Source organism: Phocoena phocoena, chromosome 8 (genome assembly GCF_963924675.1).
Source record: "Phocoena phocoena chromosome 8, mPhoPho1.1, whole genome shotgun sequence".
In the NCBI taxonomy this organism is placed as follows: Eukaryota; Metazoa; Chordata; class Mammalia; order Artiodactyla; family Phocoenidae; genus Phocoena; species Phocoena phocoena.
The window spans coordinates 102422926-102443752 of NC_089226.1; the positions used below are offsets into that span (position 1 = coordinate 102422926).

Sequence of the window (20827 nt, forward strand, 5' to 3'; positions counted from 1 at the left end):
GTTCTGTGTTAACCAGACCTCCCCAATGGCAGAGGTACCTGCTCAACCATAAAGATCCATTTTTCTCCTTCTGGCGCCAGCCCTGTAACTCCTTAGAAGATAACATTCTTTTCTCGATCCTGTAAAGGGTCAAGATGACCCACCACTCACCTTGTATGGCCCGGAACAGACTGGTCAGATGGCCTGGGGAGATACTGGGCCATACCTAATGGAAGAGATACTGGGCCATACCTAATGGAAGTTCTTACAACCATATTAAGGTTACTGGCTATGTTACTTGTATTCTGTCTATTTATAAGATTACTGTTTCTTGCATTACCCAATGTACGACTGAGCCTCTGATAAAATTAGTGATGATTAGGTGACTTGAAAGGATAGATCAAGCACCCAGCTCTGTAAGATCAATGACTATAATAGTGTAACTCTAGGTATGGGAAGAAGTGACAAGAGGGCACAATTTCCTGGACCATAAAAGACTAATGAGACAGGCAGCCCAGAGGCTCTTGGCTACTGTTAGCAGGGCCTAGTCCAGGAATAGCACACTGAGAGGCCTGTCAATGAAATCCTCGCCTGACCTGGGAACGAGCATTCCTAGCGCCATGGGACAGATTGGTCACAGAGCGCCTCCGAAGCCTTGGTCGAAATTAAGTCCCAAAGGGAAGGGATTGTGAAATAACATTGCCTACCATCCAGTTGGACAAGAATCCAGTCATTTGCCACCGCAGTCTCTGACCCACAGTAACCCTAAAAAAATGCAGGGCAAAGATCAAGATGAGGCACTTTGTGCTCTGGGAAAACTTGCAGAACGGGCCTTTGGATAGTGAGCTATTTTCAGGAGACATTTTTTATGAACTCGGATTCTTGCACCTTCTCACATTTAGAAAAGCACTAAGGTCATTAACTAAGAGGTCTGTTCCCCATGACTAACGGCAACCTTCTCCTGAGATGTGTGCTCAATTGCAGGTTCCAGCTTTGCCAAAATCACGTCTATACTGGCCTCCCCCTTAAACTCTTCAGAACAGTCCTTAGAGCTCTCTCGGAGACTGTCTCCCAGGTTATAATCCTCAGTTTGGCTCAAATAAAATTTTCCATTTCTTTCTTAGGTTGACATTGATTAATTTTTTTTGTTAACGAAGTAAGACAGAATCCCTCTATCTGTGTGCATGTGGAGAATAGATGGCAGAGGCTCAAAGGTGGAGGAAGGGAGGCCAGTGAAGAGGCCCTTGCAATGATCCAGGGAAACACGGCAGCAGCTTGGGCCACGGGGGTAGCAGATGGGGAGCGGAGAAGTGGGCATGGCCCAGGCATGGCTTTAAGGTCAAGCCAACAGGACATCCTGGCAAATGGCATATGAAGTATGAGAGGGATGGCTCCAGGGTTTTTTCCTGAGCAGCTGGAAAGATGGAGTCCCCGACCGCTGAGACAGGAAAGCCACAGAGAAGCATGTTTACAGGGAGCTCAGCTTTGGCCTCGGTAATTGTGGGACGTCTGTTAGGCCTATTAGAAAGTGATTAAAGATAACTGAGGTGATACGAAGTTTATTTAACGCTTCACGGATAGACCTAGAGATTATCATACTAAGTGAAGTAAGTCAGACAGAGAAAGAAAATATATGATATCACTCATACGTGGCATCTAAGTTTTTAAAATTATACAAATGAACTTATTTACAAAACAGAAAAGACTCACAGATTTCGAAAACAAACTTGTGGTGACCAAAGGGGAAACGTGGTAGGCAGGGGTAGGGATAAATTAGGAGCTTGGGATTAACATACACACACTACTACATATAAAATAGATAACCAGCAAGGACCTATTGTATAGCACAGGGAACTCTACTCTATATCCTGTAATAACCTATATGGGAAAAGGAATCTGAGAAAGAATGAGTATATGTATCTGTATAACTGAATCACTGTGCTGTACACTTGAAACGAACACAACAATAAACTATAAAATTAACTATAAATCAACTATACTCCAATAAAATTCTTTTTAAATGGTGAATTAGATAAAAATTTCAAAAAAAACCCCACAACACTTCATGACGTGGACCATCTCCATTCAGAGAACTGCAAAATGAGGGAGGGGGAAGGCAGGAAGCCTTATAAAATAAAGAATAAAGAACAGGATGCGAAAAGTAGAAAATATCAGATTGGCTGGGACCACATAGTGAACCCTGTTTGGAATGAGACGCAACAAGGCAATAAGTATAAAGCCCAGGGTTGGCTTGTCGTCTGGGGACCGGCTGACTGCATACACTGCATTTCTGGTCAAGCGGAGCACTTGCAGGGGCATGGATGTTATCAAAGTTTTCCTTTGTTGCCATGGCACCCCCAGCAGGAGCAGCTCCATCTGGGGCCTTCTGTATTTCAACAGGCCCCTACGTTTAGGGGGTTCAATTAAAGTCTAGCATTCCAACAAGAGGTCCTTGAAGAGGTGAATTGTCCCAAAGATAGAGGAGAGAGACTGAGAAGAGGACCAAGTACTGAGCCCTGTGACCTCAAGGGTAAGAGTGTGGGGAGAAGAGGAGGAATCAGTCAAAGAGATTGAGAAGCGGGGGAGGGGGAGGAGAGCCGGGCGAGCCCTGGGCCCAGGGAAGAAGGGTCTTATGAAAAGAGAAATCTCAGAGGCTGTGATGGCTCAAGTAAGATGAAAATAGAAAGTGGCACTGAACTCGCTGTAGGGACATCATTGGTGACCATGGGGTGACAGGGCAAAAACTTGATGAAGATGAATCCAAAAAAGAACGGGAAGAGAGATTGGAGATGGGTGTCAACAAGCCTTTTATGGAACTGTACAGTAAATAGAAGCAGAAGAAGAGGGTGGCAGCTGAAGAGAGATGCAAGGTTGAAAGTGAGGGGAGCTTTTTTGAGGACTGGAGAAAAAAGCAGCATGTTTGTACATTGATGGGAATTGTCTAGTAGGGAGGGAAAATCAGGTGCCAAGGAGGAAGGGGAGTCTTGAAAAGGTGGAGAGGTGGGTTGAAGGGCACACAGGGAGGAGCTGGCCACGATGAGAGGGGACGTGTAGGGCATTTACGGTGGCAGGATGGAAGGCAGAATGTTGGGGCACCGAGGCCTGTTGGCTTCGGTGAGAGACTCAGACTGTTGCTTTCTGATGGCTTCTATTTTCTTAGTGAAATAAGGAGAAAAGACATTTACTGAGAGGACAGAAGAGGAGGTGGGAGGTTTGAAGAGAGGAGATGGTATAAAAGAGCTCTTAGTTTGTGTGTTCAAATATAAGGCTAACAGAAATAAAATATGTCACTGCCAAACCACAACAGAAGAAAAATAGAACAAGAAAAAGCAATGGATTCCACAGAAAATAGGAACAAGGAAAAGATTTAAAGGGAAAATATGGTAAAGAAGAAAAAGCATCAAAAGGCCAAACATGACCATAACCACAATAAATGTGAATAGGCTAGAATCACTAGGTAAAAGGCAGAGGCTTTCCATTTGGACTTTACAAAAGGAGATGTTAAGCTTAGTTTGCATTCCAGGCTTATGAAGCAGAACACACAATGACTAAAATAGAGTCTGGAAGTATTCACACCAAATTGTTACCAGTGGTGATCACTGGTTGGTGAGTTTAGGAGAGATCTTTGTTTTCTTTTTACCTTTCAATATGTTTTGAATTTTTTGGAAGGGGCATGCATTAATTTTATTATCAGGGGAAAAAAAGAAGTTGTTTTTAAAAACAGCTGAAGCACGTCTTCATGGAACCTTTGTTTGCTGTCCAAACCTGGGTTCCAAAGATGCTCTTAAGAAGGGTCCCTGCCTAACATGAACTGGATGGAATTGAGGCCAGCTGGACAATAACAGAAGGGTGCAGGACAGTGTGAAGAGGGGCGCTCCACTGCCCACTCTGAGCTCCACGGGGAGGCAGGAATAATCAAGGAGAGCTCCCTGGAGGAGGATGCTCTTGTAGTACATGGAGGATGTGGCCCAAGGGTGAGCCTGGAGATAGCATTCTAGGCTAGGGGCACTGTCTGAGTAAGGCCAGGAGCCCACTGAGCCAGCACAGGGTGCATGTGGGAAGCAGTGGTGAGTTGGGGTACAGAGACCAGGGAGGCGAGGAGGTTGTACCTGTGAGCTACATGAATGGGCCAAGGGAAGAGTGGGCAAGACAAAAGGAAGCAGTGGGAGGGGAGATATTCTTAAAATAGGTGGGGCTCATGCTCCAAAGCACATGAGAATAAATGGCTGGGTCACCATCACTGCTCCATTGCCCACTCTCTACCTGCCACACGTCACACACACACTTGAACACACTCATGCACATATGTGTGCACATACATCTATACACTCATGCACACACACATGCACACACATTCATGCACCATGTGTGTACACACATCTATGCACTCATGTATACATGCACACACATTTTTTGCCCTTTTGTGGCCTCTGGCCCTTTAGCCTGGAGAATTGACTATTGTAACCACGGGGGTGTGTGTGTGTGTCTCTTGGCTCAGGTCCAATCTTTCTTGACCTCCCCCCCAGCATGCATTGCTTCCCCACCCCCGCCCTGGCCATGGGATACATTGGCTAGCTGCTGCTGCGGGGGTGCCCCCTGGCTTTTAAGCAGGATTTGACAGGAGGGTTTTGCAGTGTGGGAGATGGGTTGCAGGGACAGGAACAGAGGCAGAAAGACCAGGGAAGGGACAGCTGTGGAGACAGAGAGGTGGGGGAGGAGAAGTTAGTAGGGCTTGGCCACTGGAGGGGTTGGGAAGTGAGTAACAGGAAGCATGAAACAAGACACGGAATTTGGGAGTGGATTTGGGGAGGGGCAGAGACCTTGGGGAAACACTGAACTTGAGGAACCCATGGGGTGTCTGGTGACACTAAAAGCCCCATGAAGGACTCAGGAGGGGGTGACCGCAAAGCGGGGCAGCATCAATGACAGTGGACACGTACAAGTGAGGGGACGTGGGTGGAGGGCTGGGCCACACTGGCTGGGATGCGTGGTGCTTGGATGCCTGCCAGTGACTCAGCCTACACACACAGAAGTCCTCACGGCGCACGATGTCATACCAGCCCCCAGATTAAGAGGACCCCGGGCAATGCTTCTCCTGGGTCAGCCCTCAGCACCGGCAGAGCCAGGCCAAGGGGCAGCAGGGATGCTGGGGGCGGCGGCAGCCTCACGGCAACCAGGGCAGAGCCAAGGCCTCCCAGCCTACATGGGGCAGGAGCTGCCGTGCCTTTGAATTTGCACCTCCCTCAGAGCTGGGTTAAACTAACCAAGGAAATGATTACTAACCCCTCTTCCACAGTGTCACCTGGACACAGTAACTCCAGCCTGGGTGACTTCAGCCTCCTCTTTCCCCACTTCCCAAATTCAGCTTCTCCCAGAGATCCAGGGGCAGCTGCATCTCTGGGGAGATGCCGGTGGCTTCAGGGTCACACCTCACAGACTCAGGTCCCCGTCGGAGCCACCCTGAGTGACAGCGGTTGAGCAGGCTCTCGGATACCCGCGGGCCAGGTCTGCGAAGCGGGCGCCACTGCCATGCCCCAGGTGGCCTGGCTGGCGGAGCAGGAGATGCCACGGGGGAGGCAGGCCCCTCACGTCAGCCCCTCTGCCCTGGGCCGGCCTCTGTGAAGTGGGCACCTCCACTGGCCCCCTGGGCAGGCTCCATAGCCTTTTCCGAACTCCCAGACCGAGTGGGCAGCCGGGGCAGGTTCCAGGTTCTCCAGATGGTGGCCCTTGTGGTCCCCGTCATGTGGCCCACCACTCAGAATATGCTGGAGAATTCCTCGGCCGCCATGCCCAGCCACCGTGGCTGGGCGCCCCTCCTGGACAACAGCACTACCCAGGCCAGTGTCCCCAGGGCCCTGGACCCTGAGGCCCTCCTGGCCGTCTCCATCCCACCGGGCCCCAACCACGAGCCCCACCTGTGTCTCTGCTTCCACCAACCACAGTGGCAGCTCCTGGCAACTCCTGCAGCCACCAACTGGAGTGAGGCTGCCACGGAGCCACATGTGTATGGCTGGGACTATGACCGCAGCACCTCCACCATCGTGGCCAAGGTGAGGGCCTCCCCCAAGACCCTCCCCAGGTCCCAGCACCTTAGAGGCCAAAGTCACAGATTACAGTTGGCTGGACTCAAAAATGGCCCAGTCCCAGGAGGGACCCGCCACCCCTGGCCTCCACACTCACAGGTGGCTTCTGGCTCCTCCTCGGCCACATTGCCCTACAGGGGTTGGTGGCGGGAATGAGCCTGCAGACGGACACTGTCCCCAGGCTGTGGTAGAGTGGGTGGTACTAGAGCAGGTCTGATACCCGGGCGGCCCTACTGCTGCAACTCGGGCAGCTCTCTCCACCCAGGAGTCTCAGGGGACTCAGGGGAGAGTCGCTGGGTTCCCAGAGGCAGCATCCAGCAAATGAGGGAGAGCGGGAGAGGCGGCCCATCCCAGCAAGCAGAAGGGGCCTCTCTGTGGAACGGGAGGGAAGTGGCCTCGGGAAAGCGGGGAGGAGGTGCCAGTGTGGGGTGGCTGCTGCGGAGGGGCCAAAGCAAAGGAGGCAGATGAGGCCAGAGAGGGCTTGATCCTGGACCTGTGGGCAGTAGGGAGCCATGGAGGGGTTTAGGCAAGGGGTGACAACCCCAGAGGTCACCAGGCCGGCCGCCCGGCCCCAGTGCCCTGGGCCTTCCCATCTGGCTCCTCTGCGCCCTCCGCCCCTCCCACCTGGGCTATCCAGCCTCTTGAGCTCAGATCCTCTTCCTCTCCCACCAGGGGGACCTGATGTGTGACTCCGAGGCCCAGAAGCCCACGGCCCAGTCCATCTACCTGGACGGGATCCTGGTGGGAGCTGCTGTATGCCGCCAAGCCTCTGACAAGTGAGGCCCCCTTTCCCCTCACTGTCCCTGTGCTCCCAGACTCCCGGCCCTGATTGGCCCTGAACTGGCCTCTTGCAGCCGGCCTGGGGAGAAAACTCCGCTTGCAGTGGAAATACCTGCTCCCGGGTCTCGCTCTGACACCCTCCAGCTGTGCCGCTGAGCAAAGCTCAGCCCCTCTCCGGGCCTCGGTTTCACTGACCCTCCTCTGCGGCTGTGAAACGTCATTGCCCTCATCAAATGTTCACTGCTAAAACCTGCTCAGCAACGTGCCTGCCTTCCGCTGCTGCTTGGCTGCCCCTGCTGACAGGGAGCTCACCCCCTGCCCAGTGCCTTCACTCCTGCCTGGGCCGCGGGGGCGCTGCCCACGAGCCCTCCCTCCACGGACGCAGAATGTGGGTCTGGCCCTGAGAGGCACTTTAGCACCGCTATGCTCAGCGGGCGAGCATAGGGTGGGCACACCACGGACCCGGCCGCCCTCCCTGTGCGTGTGCCACGTGTTTGGACTCAGGCTGGTGCTGACCTGGAGCTACCTTCCGATGGCCATGTGGGGCACGGCAGCCACTTTCCTCCACACCTTCACCGTGTACCGCCTCTTCCGCTTCCTGGTGGCCTTCGCCGTGGCGGGCGTCATGATGAACACCGGCACTCTCCATAGGTCCCCCGACCCGGGCCGTGCAGGGGAGGCTCCTTGCAGTGACGGAGTGGACATCGGCACAAGCCCGTGCCTTGGCAATGACTCTGAAAGCCCTGGGCTTCAGCTTGGGCCAGGTCCTGATGGCCGCAGTGGCCTACGGCGTGCGCGACTGGGCACTGCTGCGGCTGGCGGGCCCTGCCCCCTTCTTCCTCTGCTTTGTGTACCCCTGGTGGGTGCTACCTTCCCTCTCCTCGGAGGAGATAACTGCCCACCCTCCACCCAGGGCGCAGAGGGCCGGGGTGCAGGAGGCTGGAGGGGAGCCACAGGAGCCTGGTACAGCCACAGCTCACCCACTCAACCCAGGGCTTCTTCCCCTGCTCCTCCCACGTGTCTCCACTCCCTCCGCCTTCTTTCCCATCACCTGTTGGCCCTTTCCCCTCTCGGGTCATTGCCTGCCTTGGCAAGTGTGCCTCCAGGCACGTTTTCTGAGCCCCTCCTTCGTGCCAGGCATGGCAGCACTAGGCCAGATGGGGGATGGGATGCAAAGATCCAGCACACACACACACACACACACACACACACACACACACACACCACTCCCAAAACACAGCCACAGTCAGCCTTACGTACTGACATTATTGCTAGAGGACAAGGACCACAACCCAATTGTCAGAGGGGGTCCTGGCTCCTCCACACAGGGCTGACACATATGGGAGGCTAGGAAATGTCTGCACTGACTTGAAATTAATCCGGCATGGCCCTTACCAGGCTCCTGGCACACAGTAGGTGCACAGTAAATATCTGTTGGATGGATGGAGAGATAGATATATAGATAGACAGGCAGACAGATAGATGAGCGAATGGATGGGTGGATGGATGGCTGGATGAATAGGTGGGTGGATGGTTGGATGGATGGATGGATGGCCCTTCAGGGTAGGGCTGAGCCTCGCTCATCACATATATATAGGCCCAGCACCTGGTAGCCGCTTGGCCATTGCAGCCACCGCAGAAAGGAGCAGAGCAGAGGCCCAGTGGAGGACGGGGCACCTGCACCCACACTACGAGGAAGGCTGGCTCCACAGATCTCTCCCAGCCCAACAGCCTGGAGCAGAAAAGTTCTTAATATGGAGCCTGCAGCAACTAGTTTGCAATCACTTGCCAGAGCAGGAGGCTATCACATCTCACGCAGCGGCTCTGAGACGGGCGCTCGTACCTGACAGGTGGCCTTCTGGGATGGCAGACTGACCCCCATAACAAGAGGGTGAAGGGCAAATGTCAGTGATGCAGATTCCAGGGCACCCCTCCTGGCTCTCTGATGCTGAGGCTGACTCGCGGGGCTGAGCCCCTCTTTCCTTGGCAGACAGGCCCACACAGGTGCTACGTGCCCACATGTATTCATTACTCCACTACTTCATCACGTCAGCAAATTGCACTGAGCACCACCATGGGTGGGGGGACTGGCTGGTGCCGGGGTGACAGCGATGAGCAGCACGGACAGGGTCACTGCCCACATGGAGCTCGCAGGAAATCCCCTGCATCACAGCATCACAAACCACGCTTGGGGTTTGACGCATCAGTGGGGGATGTGGACCCATCTGAGGATGGGGCTCCCTGGCCCCTCAGCTCCCGCCAGCTCCTCTGCCTCTCTTCCAACCCAATTTCTCTTCGTGAGAAGCGTCTGCACACACAAACCCACTCCAATGACCCTGCCGCCCTCGCTCTGCTCCCCTCACTCGGCCCCCGCACAAAAGGGCACCGATGCTGTCTCTCCGGGGATCTCACCTGTGCCCACTGCTCTCCCTCCAAACACTGCAAGCCCCCAACCCCCTCCCCTGTCCTGCCGCTCCCCGGCCTCCAGCCACCTGCGTGATGTCCCCATTACCAGTGTCTCGGCATCACAAACATAGCATCTCCTTACCCCTGCTCCTCCCAGGGCCTCCCCAACGCTGATGGCGGGCCCCCACCCACAGGTACTGGAGTACCTGACACCTGACACCTCCCTCTCCCTCACGGTTGCTGCACCCCAAGTCCAGCAGGTCACAGGGTCTTGCCAACTCTACCTCTAATGTGCGCTTGAGTCCCCCTCTCTCCCCTGCTCTGCAAACCCCCAAGGATTTCAGGGACCTGGTGGCTGTGGAGCAGGCGGCCCCGCCCTGGCTGCTGCTGGGGGCGGGGTGCGGGAGGGCAACGTGTCTGGCTGGGGGACCTGAATCTGGAGGCAGGAGCCTGTGCGCGGTGGTGGGCACCGAGGGGGCTCCGAGGCCTGGCTGGTGCAGGGGATCTGGGCTTGATGTTGAGGGGGTGGGAGACAGGTTAGTGTTAGGGGCTGGGCCCTGCCAAGGGGAGGGGGCACTGGGATGCCTGAGGCTGGCTGGCACTCAAGAGGCGGCGACTGTCACCGGGCATGGGTGAAAGGGCCAAAAGTGAGGCAAGGGCAGTGGGCCAGTCGCCTGCAGGGGGTGCTGGAGGTGAGGGGCACTGGTGACTGATGGGTGCAGGTGGACGGGGCTGGCGATGTCAGGACCAAGGACCCTGCTGCAGGCCTGAGCCCCTCCCCTGGTGGGTGTGGACCTGTTTGCAGGGAGGGGCACCTGGGGAGGGGCCAGCTCAGGCAGGAAGGTGTGGCCATGGGGATAAACAGAAGGGCCGTGTGACATAGGGGAGGGCTGGACAGTGGGGGACCCTGGTGGGCTTGCAGGACTGCGGTCCTGGAGCCATTGAGTGCGTCCTTACTGCACGCAGGCCCACCAGCCCTGGGTCCCGGGCGAGGCCAGGGAAGGGCCAGGGGGTTGGGAAGGAGGCAAGAAGCAAGAACAGGGGCCCCCAACCCCAGCCCAAGAGAGGGAGGAGGGAAGAGGGAGAAAGGGTGGCCTGCAGGGGAAGGAGGGTGCCAGAGGGCGCGGCTTCCGCAGCCCCGGAGCCCTGTGCTGCTCCCCGACCTCAGCCACCCTGAGCCCCGGCTGCCAGTGAGGCCACTCCTCTGGGCAGAAGGGGACAGGGGGGCAGTGAGGCTCATGCAGGCCAGACCCTGGGGACCACAGGCAGTGTCTGCCTCCCACTTCCCTCCCTCTCCCCCACCCCAGGTGGCCGGCAGGCTCAGCACGGTGGCTTCTCCTTACGGGCGGCTGGAGAGGGGCCTGCGGGAGCTACAGAGGGCGGCTGCCGTCAACGGGAGAGGGCAGTGCGGGACGCACTGACCATCGAGGTGAGGCGGGGCTGGGCCTTCCCCCTTGAATCTCTCTTTCACGTGGTCTCAGGGCTGCCCAGGTGCATCCCGACCCAGCCTGACCCACTGCGCCTCTCTGGGCTGAGTAGGGCCAGGCCAGAGTGAGAGGCCAAAGCCACAGGTAGGCAGTGCGGCCCCTCACAGGTGCATCTGTGCGGGCAGGATGACCGCAGTGAGCCTGGGCCAGACAGCAGCCCGAAGGGGAGCCATCCTGGGGCCTCTGCTCCGGCTGCTGGGTGTACACGGTGCCTCCCTGCCCCTGCCGGTGTACGGGGCGGTGCCAGTGCCGAGCGGCCTGGCTGCACTGCTGCTGCCCGAGACCCAGAGCCTGCCACTGTGCGACACTATCCAATATGCGTGGAGCCAGTGAGTGGGCCATCCCCTCCACCCTCCGGAGAACCCCAGAAGAGGGCAGGCCTGGCAGCCACCCCTACTGCTGGACCGAGGGAGAAACAGAGGCCCAGAGAGGGGTAGGACTGGCCCAGAGTCACACAGCACATTTTTGGGAGATCGGAGACCAAGGGCTGGGTCTCCCGGCTGACAGTATGGACTTTGTCCCCTACCCTTCATTCCACCATTTGAGACCTAAATGCCCTAGCTACCCCCCAGCTCCACCTCGGGAGAGATCAAGGGGAAGGGAGGGTGTAGGACTTTGTGAGAGGGAGAGCTGAGGGTGTGACGGCTGTGCTGCAGGTCCTCACGGGCCCCAGACTCTACTACTAAAGCCCCTAGACGTCTATCAAGGCTGTCACTGCGCACCCATCCCCCACGATGTGCTCAGGGAGCTCAGTCCTGGGCCCCTGAGAGCAGGGCAGCAATATCTCCTAAGTCTTCAGGACGGACACATGTCAGGGGTCAGGCGTGACTTGCACCCACGAGACATAACCCCTCCGTGCCTCTCCTGAACAGGGCAGTAAAGAAGGCAACACACAGCACCCAGGGGCGTCCTGTTCTGAAATCCACACGACCTTAGGCCTCCTGGGAAGCCTGCGATGGGATGGCTGGAGGAGGCTCTTCTCTGCGGAAGGAGAGCAAAGGCCTCGGCTTCCGGAGGGCTGGGGGTCTGCCCCTCCAGCCGAGCCCAGCCTCTCACTATCTAAGGAGCCGCCCTGAACACAGAAGGGGCCAAGGAAGGCGTGATTGGCAGGACGCTGCCCGGTACACCATCACCCGGCCCTCTCTCAAGGCTGCTGAGAGAGGAGCAGGGGCCCGACCCGACCCTATGCTTCCTCGCCCCTCACCAGCCCTGAGCTCACAGGCTGACGTCAGCCACGCTCAAAACCTCCCCAGCTTCTCACGCCACCCTGAGGGCTCCGCACAAGCGCCCCTCAACTTTACCAGAGAGACGGCTCGGGCCCTCCCCATCCCCCTCGTTACTCCAGCCACGCAGCCAGGTCTTCTGCCTGGAACGCTTCTGCCCCTTCCCTACCCGACAAATCCCCCACCTCAACCTCCCATACCCAGGGCAATGGCCTTGTTCTGGGGCCCAGCGCCCAACCCAAGTCTCCAGTAGAATTCTTACCACGGCTGCGGCCACACGCCTGTGAGTCCCCAGAGGGTTGGGGTAGTCCGCCTCCCCGTGTCCCCAGCTCCCACACAGACCAGAGGGCCATCGGTGCGAGGGAGACGGGAGAGTGAATAAAGGACTGTGCCTCTGCGACTCCTGTGATGAGCCCCCAGGGTCTGCCGGCGCAGGGGGTGGGGACTTCCTCCCTGGGACGGCCCTTACCCAGGCCAGCTTTCCTGTCCTGAGTGCCAGCCGAGTGGCTGCCTTTTCCAGCCTCTGCTGTGGGCCAGGCACCGTGCTGGACGCCTCAAGGCATCGTCTCGTTTCATCTTTTCCTGAACGCTTTGTGGTAGATGTTGCCCCATTTTACATATGGGAAATCTAAGGCTCAGAGAAACTGTGCCTGGGTGCCTGTGACACCCAGCTAGGAGGGGCAGATTAGGAGTCAAGCGCAGGTCCGAGGGCCTCCAGAGCCAGCTCTGGCCCCAACACCCCCAGCCTGGCCTCAGGCCTCAAAGTCTGGGCATCCAGTGAGCTTCTCGAGAGCAGGGCCTCCCTCTAGAAACCATCCCAAACCCCCTCACTGGCATCACTTATGGGGAAACCCAGTGCAAGAGCTCAGATGGAAAGGGATGGGCCCCAAGCTCCCCCACCCCAGCTAACACACTCATGGGTGCCGCAGGAGGCCTTTCCTGCCCAGCGGGGTCCCCGCCAGCTGCCCCATCTACTGAGTCACCCCAGACCTGTGCTCAGGTGGTCTCTGGTCCACCTGTGCCTGTGCCTGTGCTTCCAGGCACCTCGGCAGAAGGCTGCACACCTCTACACTGACATACACACACACACATCAGTGAGGTGTACACACGTGGGCACACACGTAAGAAGGTCAACGGGAAATCAGGAAGCAGCTCCCTGGCCCCAGGAGACAGGATCACTCCCTGGCTTGGTCATATCTGCCTGGGCCTCTGGGGGGTCGTGTCCTTTAGCTGTCTGCCTGTGGCCACGCCTCAGTGAAGACCCCCAGAACAAAGGGGCTGGGTGTGGGGATCATGTTTGTAAAGATGCCCAAAGGTGAGATTTTGCCAGCCTGCCGTGGACCTTCTGTCTTGTCTGCCTGCTGCCCAGCTGAGCCTCAGCTGCCTTACTGTTGCCTAGCATTCTTGGGGCCTTAGGGTATCCGGAAGCCTCCAGCAGGCAGACCCCAGGGCTGGTGGAAGATGGCCCCTCCTCTCCCCAGCGATGTCCTCCAGCTCACCGAGTGGTCAGAGCTGTCCCTCTGCCCGCTCCTGGTCCTTCCAGGTGGTCACAGCCGTCCACGACCCAGGGCCTACCTAATTCCAACATGTCACTCCTCACTTAATTCAACAGGACCTAGAAGCTGGGAGGTCCAGGGCCCTGCCCCTCTGGGGCAGCTAGGGAGTGAGTGTCATCACTGTGGCAGAGTGGGCACCCTACCAAGGGAGAAGGGGCCTCCCTCGGCAGCAGCCACAGGCCTGCAATCAGCTAGGTGCCACTACCCGAAAGGCAGGTCTTCACTTGGGACACACTCGCTCTTTTGATGTCCGTGCCAGTTTGCTCCTGGCCCCGGAAGCTGCTGGGCACCCTGCAGTGGTAGAGCCAAGGGAAGTGGGTGTGGGAAAGAAGAACCCACCACCACCCCTACAGTCTCCGCCCCACCCCCGCACCATGGCAGGAGACGCCTCAGGCAGCAGGCACAGGAAAATGCCTCAGGACCCACTTTGGCCATTCTCCTGCCTCCAGCCAGGCCTGCAGCTCACCCAGGAGGGTGTGTGAGGGAGGACAGTGTCAGCAACACAGGCCCCATGTCCACCCCCAGGAGGAGGACATCCTCCCAGAAGAGCCCCAGCACTGGCTGAGCTTGTGTTCCCTCCCCTGGGGGCTTTCATGGCCAGTGCAGGTCTTCAAGGTCGAAGGCAGCAGCCAGACTTCACTGCAAGCTTCTTCCCCAAACTCGTCCTTCCTTTCCCATTCCCCTCCCCCGGTAGAATCTCCTGACACATCCCTGCCAGTACCAGCTGGCAAGGAGCAGCGTGCCTGGAATTCCGGCCACCCCACCCCCCCATATGCTGTTTGGACTCTCCTGGGGGGTCACTGCCAGCCCAGCCAGACACCAAGGAGCCCAGGCCCAGCCCAGGTGTTAAGGTCAATATCAGATGCACAGGCTGAAGGAGCTAAGAGCAAGGTGACCGTCTCTTACAGACAAGTACACTGAGTCAGCGGCAGAGTCCAGGAAGCTTTCCTCTTACTACCAAGTCCTTGGGTGGCAGGGCTCTTAGCTTCCTTACGCAGAGAGGAAAACACCCAGTCCCACAGGCACACGGCAGTGAGACGGACTGGGGCCCATCCTTCCAGCTCCTGCACGCTCCCTCTTTCTGGCCCCCTACTCTGATAGACTACTCAAGGCCACTCTAGAATTTCTGGAGTAAGGATGCTCCCTTCTTGATACCAAGGAAATCCTGCCTGCCTCTCTTTGCTTTCTCTGGCCAGTGGTGATGGGGGAGGAGAACCTGAGCTAAGTCTCCATTCCTTGGACTGAGAGAGCGGCAGCAGAAGAGCCGGGGGCAAGGCCATTACCAGCACAGGAACAGGATGTCTTGACAAACTGCCTCAGGTCAGGCCTCCCTCGGGCTCCCACAGAGGGTTAGAGGCGGCCTCGGTGATGCTGATCTCCAAGACTGAGCAGCTGTAGGAGGCAAGCGGGGCCCAACCCTCCCTCCTGGTGGCTGGTTCAGGAGGGCAAGGGGAGGCCAAGTCCATGGAAACCCACCTTCAGGGGCTGCTGGGGGAAGACTCGCTCTCCCACCCATGTTAGGACTTAGGGGTGGGGGGAGGACTCACAAGGGCCACTGGGGCACAACCCGTGGTGGGAAGGGTGGTCCCACGATAAAAGCTTCGTCCCAGGATGGAGGGAAGGAGGGGGAGATGAGGCGGCCCTGGGTGGGGCTCCTGTGGGCAGTTGAGCCCAAGGGCCCCTCGGTGCTGTCCAGGCCTAAACACAGACCAGGCTTGTGAACTGGAAGATGCTGCAAGAATGAGCTGGCCAGCAGCAGAGCCGCCCGAGGTAGGAGCTCAGGAAGCAGAACAGGGCGGTGAAGGGCCACAGTGAGCCAAGGGCACAAGAAAGCAGAGCCAGGAGGGGGAGGCGAGACCCACCAGGCCGAAGGCAGAGGAGACCTGAGTGACGGAAGCGTGGCTGAGTCCTGTGTCCAGTGGCCCCCTGGGAGACACAGACCCACCCATACTCTGCTTGCTCTCCCGAGGGTGCCCAGGTGCGCGGCTCCTCGTATACAACCCCCATCTCAAGAGTCTCGGCTCCTTTCGACGGAGAGGCTTAACAAATCCAGACCCAGCTCAGCATGTCTGGGACCATGAGCCTGTTTAGTGTCCCCATGAAGAAGCAAACACCTGGTCTGGGGTGTGCTGGCTCTACTTCCACCTGCGGCCACAGGGGCTGCCCACGGTCAGCCAGGAGGGGGCAAGGTCCAAACCCTAGAGATGCAGAAGGGGCAGAGACCGGAGTTAGGCGGAACTAGGGGCCAATCTGGACTCAGACACTGAGTTACCTTGAGACCTTGGACCAGCCACTGAAGCTCTTCCCACCCAGGAATAATATCACCTCCCCCAAGGGCTATGTCAAGGCCAATGCCCTGCACACACAGCCACCAGAAGGGCAGGCCCTCTTTAGCCACTAGGGGGCAAAACGCTGCTCCCGTCTTGGGATTTGTCAGCCCCCAGAGAAGCTAAGGTCCGTGGCCAATGGGACCAGAGACCAGTCATTGCTCACAAGCCTGGGGCCTGTTTGCCGTCTCCTTCCCCAGCCCGCTGGGACATGGGGGTGAGACAAAGACAAGCTGCCCCAAGGTGCCCAAAGTCATGCTCAGCCCAAAACTTTGGGGGCTACTTACCAGCTCTCGTGGGCTCCAATCTGCACCCAGACCCCAGCCCAGAGCTTGGACCAATGTCCCAACAGCACCCAACCCGAACAAACTGCACAGGACCGTTGGATTTGGAAAGTTTTTGTTTTCTTTTCCCACACATTTCCGGGGTTGGGGTGTTATCCAAGACTCAGACACATTTGTTAACAAAGAGAGAAAAAAAAAAAACTGGGGGAGCAGGGAGCCTGTGGGCAGATAAGTGACCCAGCAGTATGCGGGTAATGCCTGGCTCCCTCTCTTCCCTGCTGCCCGCGCCCAGTGGGTACCACAGGCTGCTGCTCGCGATATCTAGATTAATTGTCTTCAATATATATCTGCATTTGCCTTTCCCCTCCCACCCGCCCCCCACCCTGCTCCTCCAGCAGCTTCCCCATCAATGCACGTCGCCCGGCGGCACACAACAGAACACGTCTTCCCAGGCCCGAGCCCCTTCCCTGGGCGGAACCAGGCAGGCGCCTCCTCCTGGTGGGCGGAGCCATGGCTCGCGGGGCCACCCCGGCCCCCCCCCCCCCCCCCGCTGGGACGCTCCGCCCATCCTCCCGCCCTTCTCCCACCGACTCTGGAAACCCAAAGGGAGGAAAGGAAGGGGGAAACCAGACACACACAAAAAGGAGAACTGGGGAAGGAGGGTGGGGACAGAGAGACAGCAAGCCTGGGGTGGGGACTGGAGGGCTTGGGAAGAGAAGGAAGGCTGGGGGAACAGAGGGAGGAGGAAGAAAAATGGAGGAAAATGAACAGGACGAGTAGTTGACACTGTACAAAACCCCCAGTCTTCCTTCCCTCCCAACCCCACCAAAATAAAACTACCCCCCTTAAAAAAATAAATCAACCCAGGGCTGTGAGCACGTGCCCTGCCCGATGGGCGCAGAGCTGAGAAGAACAGACAGCCCCAGGACGCACGATGACTCCGCGCCGACGGGCGGCAGGAGGAAGGGGACGAGCACGGGGTTTTCCTTTTTTTTTTTTTTTTTCCATTTTTTTGCGTTTCCTCTTCGTGAGAGAAGTCTGAGGCAGCCAGGGAGTGGGTCCCCAGGGCCCCGGCAGGGAGAGGGCCGCACCCTCCTCTCGGGCCCTCCCAGGAGGGGCAGCTGGCAGTGGGCCGCGGTGCCGGGGGCTCAGACGTAATACTCCTTGTCTTTGTTCTTCTTGGCCTTGCTGGGCGTCTTGGGGGCAGCCGGGGCCTTCTCTTTCACCACCGCCCCGTTGCTCTGGGCCGAGTTACTGATGTAGTTCCGGCTCTGGTCCACCTGGTAGGAGCCCTCGTCGCGGTTGCGGTACTTGTACATGGCATAGAGGAGTATGAGGATGCAGAGCGCCGCGGCCGCCACGATGCCCACCACCATGCCCGTGGTGCTGCTGGACTCCCGGATCACCTCCACTGCGCCCGGCGGGCCCCGCTCCCCAGGCCCCGTGGGGTTGGCTGTGGGCAGATGGGGGAAGCCGGGGGCGGAGGTCACGCCGGGGCGCAGGGGAGGGGGCCTCCGCGGCTCGAAGGACGTGGGGGCCCCGGGCCCCAGGGGTGGGTTCTCCAGCAGGGGCTGCAGCGGGTCTCGGTGGTTCATTTTGCCCGCTGGCAGGTTGGGGGCCGGGGCGGAGGGGGCGAGCAGCACCCCAGGGGCGCCCGTGGCCCCATCTGTCCTGAGGTTGGGCCGGGGAGCGGGTTTGCGGGGGGAGAGGAGGGTGGTGCGGTCCGTGACCAGGGGAAAGGTGGTGTAAAAGTCCTCGTCGTCCGTGGGGGGGAGGCTGGAGTCAAAGACCTCCCCGGAGGCAAAGCCCGAGGCCTCGATAGGCTCCTCGCAGTCGCTGTCGTCCTGCTCGGCCTGGCACGGGCCCCCGGCGGGCGGGCGGCGGGCCGCGGGCGGGGGCAGGGTGTCTTGGGTGGCACCCACGCCCGTGAGGAAGGGGTAGAAGGTAGGGGGTGGGGGCACGAAGGGGGATCGGGTGGCCACGGGAGGGGGGTCTAAGGAGTCCTCCGTGATAATGGGCAATATTAACTCTCCTCCTAGAACAAGAGAGAGAAGAGAAAAGACAGGGCGTCAGCGAGGGCCAGGGTGCAGGCGGCCGGCACAGAGAGAGAAACAACAGCCTCACACACCCAAATCGGTTCCAATTGGCTTTGGCGGAGACTAGAGCGGGCTGGGCCCGCCCGCCAGCCGGCCGGAGCACTGCGCTTTAAGCTTTAAGCGGGCAGCGGCTCGGATGCCCTGGGCACCCCACGCACGGGCTCTGTGGCTCTCTGGGTTTTGGTCTTTTGTTTGTCTTAAGAAACCAAAAGGAAAAGAAAGGAAATAGAAAAGAAATGGAAAAGAAAAAAAGAATTCTACTCGTTTAAGGCTTTAAAAACAGATACAAGAGCAGCATTTAAACAAACCTAACAACAATATCTTTTAGGGTTTTTTCTGGGTTTTTCTCTTTTTTTGCTTTTTTTTTTTTTTTCTTTTGTTTTTAAAAAAGAAGATAGCATACCACGGAATTCAGGCAACTTACATCAACAAATAGGCCGTGTGATTTTAGCATGAAGAAAAAAATTACAAACAGAGCTGTGTAAGCGGGTTCTCCCGGAAAAAATAAGAAAAAAACAACTTTTCCGTACAACGTTTCCTTTCTATCTGTTTGGTATCTCCCTCCCTCACTCTCCTCTCCCTGAACAACTTGCTTCCTCCAGAATACTCTCTCTCCTCCCTCACTTGGGCCCTCTCCCCCTCATTAAACACAAAGCTGAAATCTGCACAGTGAAGGCTGGCGTTGAGGAACTGTTACCACCACTTGGTGTCAGCGTGTGGGGGAGGGAGGGAACAGTGGGAAGGAAGGCTTGGGGAGGAGGCACGTGACAGGCAGCTGTGTAGGAATTGCCTCATGGGTGAGAGGACTTGGGAGGGGATGAGCATGGGAAGGGGCTTTGAAGGCTAACTGCAGGTTGGTCATGGGGAGAGGAGAACTGAAGGTGGGAGGTGATGAGGTCCAGGAGGAAGAGCTGGCAGGGACACACGGGCACATTGGAGGAGGGTCCTATCCTATAGGACTTTGGGAGTGGTGGTGAGAAGCCATGTTGAGGTAAGGAGGTGAGGAAGGACAGGGAGTGAGTGAGGGAATTGGGCAGGGATACATGATTCTTGAGCTAACCCTAAATCCCCAACTTTCTCTTTCTTCACCCTCCACCTCTGACCCCCACTGACTTCCCCCCCTCCCCCTCCCCAGAACCCCCATGGGCCGCCAGGACCTGGCCAGGGCTTGACGGCCTCTGGCCCTCTTATTATTGTTAAAACAATAATAAAACAACGGAAAGAAGAAGAAAGCAAAAAAAGAAAAGAAAATACATACACAGCCATCTGGGAAGGATGCACTTGCTAATATAGGGCCCAGGAGAACTACTGGGGAGGGCCTTTGGGGTAGGGGTGTAGGTCTCCTCACTCCCTAGGTCGGATAACTGGGGTCCCTTGGGCCAAAACTGCAATTCCCATCAGCCCCAGAGGGTGAGAATTACAACTCCCACTAGTCCTTACAGGGGTGTGGACCACAATTCTCATCAGCCCCTGGGTCAACAACTACAACTCCCATCAGCCCGCTGGGCCCCCTCTCAAACAAAAGCACTGCAACCCACTGGTCTGGGGTAGAACAGAGCTGCAACCCTGGGTCTAGGTGGCTGGTGGAAGGGCTCCCTCCTCTTGGAGGAGCAGCTCTGGGCCTGGTAGGGGCTGTAGGTTTCCTCTCTAGCTCTCCCTCCAGCACAGCTCAAGCCCTGCCCCCGTCTGAGTGCAGCTCCCTGGTCTCTCTGCAGGGTTTGATCTTCAGAGATCACACCACAAACCTCCCACCCGCTCCATGGGAGGCTTCTCAGGGCTTCCCTGACAGACCCCTCTGCCCCAGTGCATCCAGGCCAGCCATGTGCCACCAACCACCACACCTTGGCACCTCTCCTCCTCCTCCCCCCACCCAAAGCGCTCTGGTCTCCACCCTGCTGTTCAAACACCTCTGCTGATCCTTCAGATCGCAAGCTCCAGCAGTTTGGCAGAGCTGTCCTTGGCCACACTAGCCAGCTCAGCCAAGACCTTGCTATTGAACTCACAGCCTTGCTGAGCTCCTCAGGCTGCTCTCCCCACCAGGCTCCAATCTCCCCCTGGACAGGGGCTCACCTGCACCCCAGATTGTGAAGCCTCGGGGCACCTGGGCTTCCACCGGCTCAGCCACACTAGAAAACTGAGCCAAGAGCAGAGAAGCATGTTTTGTGGGGCTGGAACTGTCCAACCCCGGCTTTTTATGGAGGAGGATGCTGAGGCCTGGGGTGGGCAGGACTTCCAGGGTCTTCCAGGTGTCACTGTCAGGCTACATGAATGAATAGACTATCCAGTCCCTTCTGTGGCTCTCAGAGGCCAGGCGAGGGCCAAGTCTCACAAGGAGCCCCGGAAGGCCTGACTCATCCTCCCCACGCCTGCAGGAATCTGCTAGGCTGCTTGACTCCTGGCTTGGATTTTAATGTGGGAGGCCAAGACCTGTTCTGTCATTAATTACTGTGTGACTGTGGGCAAGTTTCTTTCATTTTCTGGGCCTCAATTTCCTCATCTATAAAATTAGGGTATTGGGCTCTAGGCCCAGGGTGAGGCCAAGGCCTGGATCCCAGCCTGTGGATGAACATAGTTTGTCCTCCCATCCCTACTGAGCCCTAGACCCA

The 20827-nt window shown here is 57.6% G+C and overlaps 3 protein-coding genes across 16 annotated transcripts in view; 2 read left to right on the forward strand and 1 right to left on the reverse strand.

Annotated features, from left to right (window-relative positions):
• LOC136127047 (solute carrier family 22 member 11-like) overlaps positions 1-11671 on the forward strand; it is a 45231-nt gene extending 33560 nt beyond the window's left edge. The window contains 2 exon segments of the mRNA XM_065882463.1: positions 10861-11064; positions 11608-11671. Coding sequence (XP_065738535.1) covers positions 10861-11064; positions 11608-11671 — 268 coding nt within the window.
• LOC136126425 (solute carrier family 22 member 12-like) lies at positions 3941-10669 on the forward strand. Its single transcript, XM_065881542.1, is given in 7 exon segments — positions 3941-3953; positions 5632-6029; positions 6735-6838; positions 7335-7489; positions 7533-7701; positions 10556-10587; positions 10590-10669. Coding segments are annotated over 7 exon segments (951 nt in total).
• A 5602-nt stretch (positions 11672-17273) lies between the features above and the next one.
• The window catches only part of NRXN2 (neurexin 2), a 98801-nt gene continuing 95247 nt past the window's right edge, over positions 17274-20827 (reverse strand). For 10 of the 14 annotated variants that reach the window (XM_065881926.1, XM_065881927.1, XM_065881928.1 and 7 more), the window contains one exon: positions 17274-17578. In XM_065881926.1, coding sequence (XP_065737998.1) covers positions 17274-17578 — 305 coding nt within the window. Of the gene's footprint in view, positions 18161-20827 lie in introns of all 14 variants that reach the window. The other 4 variants (XM_065881922.1, XM_065881921.1, XM_065881929.1 and 1 more) reach the window with 1 other exon arrangement.